This window comes from Nanorana parkeri, unplaced genomic scaffold (assembly GCF_000935625.1).
Source record: "Nanorana parkeri isolate BGI_ZX_2015 unplaced genomic scaffold, ASM93562v1 scaffold54, whole genome shotgun sequence".
NCBI classification, from domain to species: domain Eukaryota; kingdom Metazoa; phylum Chordata; class Amphibia; order Anura; family Dicroglossidae; genus Nanorana; species Nanorana parkeri.
This window is the reverse complement of record NW_017306322.1, coordinates 2,298,973-2,302,909: the sequence shown is the minus strand read 5'-3', so window position 1 is coordinate 2,302,909 and position 3,937 is coordinate 2,298,973. Positions and strand designations below refer to the sequence as shown.

The 3,937-nt window shown below is 43.4% G+C and overlaps 1 protein-coding gene across 1 annotated transcript in view; it reads left to right on the top strand.

Moving 5' to 3' along the window:
- CLOCK (clock circadian regulator) overlaps positions 1–2,972 on the top strand; it is a 47,651-nt gene extending 44,679 nt beyond the window's left edge. Inside the window, exon 21 of the mRNA XM_018575707.1 lies at positions 2,248–2,972. Coding sequence (XP_018431209.1) covers positions 2,248–2,400 — 153 coding nt within the window. The 3' untranslated portion in view covers positions 2,401–2,972. The remainder of the gene's footprint in view (positions 1–2,247) is intronic.
- The last annotated feature ends 965 nt before the right edge of the window (positions 2,973–3,937 follow it).

Below are 3,937 nucleotides of genomic sequence, written 5' to 3'. Positions count from 1 at the left end.
CCAGAGGATGCCTCCGGGACACCCTTCAGGCGCAGATTGTTCCGTCGGCTCCTGTTTTCTGCATCGTCCTGGTGCAGGAATAGTGTGGTCAGGCGCTGCTGGGTCTCGCCATGGACACCCTCCAAAGCGGTAATACGCTGTGCCAGCTGAGACGTAGACTGCTCTACAGTGGTGACCTGGGCTTCTAGGCTGGTGACCCGCTGCTGCACAGCATGTACCTCCTGCCGCAGCGCTGCCACGATTTTCGTGGCCATGTCATCCAGATCCCGCTTCGTCGGGAGCTGCTGGAGGTAGTGTATCCAGTCGTCGGGCTCGCCCATAGCCGAGGGCGCTGTAGGCCCGGAGGCCTCCGGGCCCAGGGAGCACTCATCATCAGGGAAGCGGGGCGTGAGGATGGGGGACGAGGGACACCCCGGCCGGGATGCCGTCTCCCCCGCGGCCATCGTCTGTGGTACCTGACCTGTACGCTTCCCTGGGGTGTTGCAGGAAGAGGCCGCGCGTGGCTGCGCCATGTTGTCCGGTGCGGGCGCCTCTCCCGATGACCGCGTCTTATAGAAGAACCGTTGAATATCGGAGCCGGGGTCACCGCTGAAGCACCGGGTGTCCGTTTAGCTTGCGACATGCAGAGAGGGTGAGAGAATACAGTCCACAGAGTCCATTAACTGGTCAGGGGGAACAGAGCTCCGGCAACGTGCGTCTTCACTCGGCCATGTCTTAGCCACGCCCCCGCAAAGCATCTTTCTAAGTTGTGGCCTTGATCTGTTGAGAACCTTTTCTTGTGTTACACAAAGACATGGCTATTTTGAGGCGCAGTGCTTCTTTCCTTCTCAAGGTGGTTTCTTCCTTCCACCTTAACCAGGACATCATTTTGCCATTTTTATGTCCTGCTTCTAAACATCCTTAAGAGACTTCTCTTCATTGTTTGCATGCGGTACACACTATTTAGGTTTCTCCCCTTTCTGTTGAAGCTCCTGTTCGTCAGTCCGACTTTCAATTTGTCATTCCTGAAGGCCTCTGCATTGGTCAGCTGGCTTCTTATTCCACTATCACTAGGTGGCTATGACAACTCATCATCCAGCTTATCACTTCAAGTTCAGGCTCCCTGTTTTTTAGTCAGGGCACATTCCACTAGATCCATTGGTGCTTTCTGGGCTTTTTAGCATCAAGCTTCAGTTTCCTAGATTTGCAAGGTTACCATCTGGTTTTCAGTTCACATGTTCATTAAGTTTCAGCAGGTAGACATTCAGGCCTCTGTAGATGCCAGCTTTCATTGTAAGGTTTTTCAAGCATCCCTGTAGGTTGAAGGGACCTGTCCATTCAAATTTTTTTTTCTGGCCATTCCCTGTGCTGCCCACACCTCACTTGGACTGCTTTTGGACAATAAATGATTTCAGAATTTCCATCGGGGAACCAATAATGTATGATTAAGAAAAACAGATTTTTGTCTTGTAAAGTTCTTTCATGGAGTGCATTACAAGACACAGGCCCTCCCCTCTGTTTCTCATGGTCCACACCTATTATTGCTTGCTACAAAACTTGAGGCTTGCTGGAACTGGTAATTGCTATACTGGGCTGTTCTTACAGCTTTGCTATGCCAGTATCCAAACTCCTGAAGGTGGCGGTATAGCTTTGCTTTCAGAACCCTGTGTCCTGTAATGTACTCCAAGAAAAGCATTTTACAGGTTTGACAAAAATTCTAATTTACTCTTTCCAAGTCTATGCAGAATTAAAAAAAATATAATTGGGACTAGAGAGCACTTACATATTCTTAAGCAGTAAATTAACTTCACAGCATTCTCCCACTGACCTCTGTAGCTGTGGGTACTGTGGAGCAGTTTATTCTCAGAATTTACAGCAAAAGCACTGAAGTCATTCTAGTCTGCTGTCCCTTCTCTTCCTGTGCAACTGCTATGTTTACATTACAGATTAGAATGCTGTAAGGCTGCTGAATAACTTCTGGGAAGTGGGATCAGGGGTAGCTGAGCTGCGGAAAGTTATTTCTGCTGTAAATGTTGATGATGAATTACTTAAAAATTCTTTTAGGTACATAGGTCATTGAGGAATTGTTCTTTTTTTTTCAAAAACTCCTGCTTTTAAAGTTCATATTTCAAAGCTGTTAGGAATATGCTCACCTGTCCACCTTTGTTACAGTCCTGTTTAAACATAAAAAATTTAATGTGAATGCAAGCTGCTTCTTTTTTTTTTCCTCTTGAAGGTGTCACAACACTGTTTTGTTTGTCCCCCCAGGCATCCAGGTTGGTTCATGGGAACCAGTCAGCTCAGCTCATCCTCTCCTCTTTCCCTGTACAACAAAGCACTTTTGCTCCATCACACCAGCAGCAGTTAAGTCGGCATAGGACGGACAGTATGAGCGATCCCTCTAAAGTCCAGCAGCTGTAACCCTGACATGTGATGGACTTGTTTATAGAAGACATGAATGGCAGTATTGAAAACCGATAATCACTACCAATGCAGCACAATGAATGTTTGGTACGAGGCAGCAGAGCGGATGGAGCGCCTGTCTGCAGTATTTAACAGTTGTGTGGTGAGACTGGCCTGGCATATTGTCTATTGCACATCGGTGTGTCAGAGCAGATTTTATTTTTTGTAATTCTTTGGTCGTGGAGATGCCTGCACGCTCCCACCTACTAGATATATTAATCTAATGTCTGAAAGCTGCTGTTGGATATTCGTTTTTTTAACTTTAATGCTGACACGTTTTAGTGGCCTTTCAAAGAGAACATATAAGAAGAGTCTATGTTAGAGGTTTTCTATAAGAGTACACATATTTTGGAAGAATATAAATGATAATGTATACTATATACCCTAAGCCCATATGCCTAACCCACTACTGATTATTTTCCAGCTCACACTTTTCTCTTGCACAACACTGTGTGTGATACATAAGCACATTTACCAAAGCATTCTGTATGCACTCTTTATGTACCCACCTGGTTGGATGTAACCTGAAGATGGAATTGAATAGTATATGACTTGCTCAGGTGTGTTTCTCACCACCAAATCGCCCAGTATCACTGCTGGACAGTTGCGCTCCCTAGCAATGACATTTCCATTTCTTACCCAGTATGCTGTTTGTTCAGACCCGTTTATATGACTGCTTCTTTATTTCACCACCATTGCTTTGCACTTCTTTGTCGTTTTATACTTCTAAGTGCAGGTTGTTTATGTGCAGTGAGCACATTGTTCACTTTGCAAAAGGCATTCAGCTGTAGTTGTAGGAAAAGGTTGGAGTTTTTTTTAATACTTCTGATAAAAAGGAGTGCCTTTTAAATCTGGTATAAGGTCTCAACAATTTCTGATCGATATTTATTATAAGACATAGACTTGTAGCTTCGTGTGATAAAAAATTTTGTTCAAAAAATTCTGTGTTTTAAGAATGGAAAATGGCATTGTTGGTAAATAGTAATGGCAAATGGCATTGATTCTAAATAATATTGGCAAATGGTAGATGGTATTGTTTCTAAATAGTAATGGAAAATGGCATTGTTTGTAAACAGTAATGGAAAATGGTAGATGGCATTGTTTCTAAATATTCATGGAAGATGGCAATGGCATTGATTTCTAAATAATAAGTAATGGAAAAACATAGTTTTCAGTGTGGTGGAAGATGTTCACTTATCAGTCTTTGAAAAGTGTAAACGAGGACAGCTAAAATTGTATCCCTAATCCTTTCAGTGCAGAGACAATTGTCTGTGAATATTTTAAGACCATAAATAATAATTTGTATGGTCTGTGTTACATTGCTGTGTCTTTATTACAATTTGCGATTGTTGGGCGTATAACCAAATATCCTTGTTTTTGGTAATATAATTAGAAATAAGAAACTTGCCAGCAGCTGGCCACCTAAAAAACACCCAGTTAGGTTAACAAGTGTTACCTTGACTGACAGGACATTCATGCCATTCACTATTTTGAA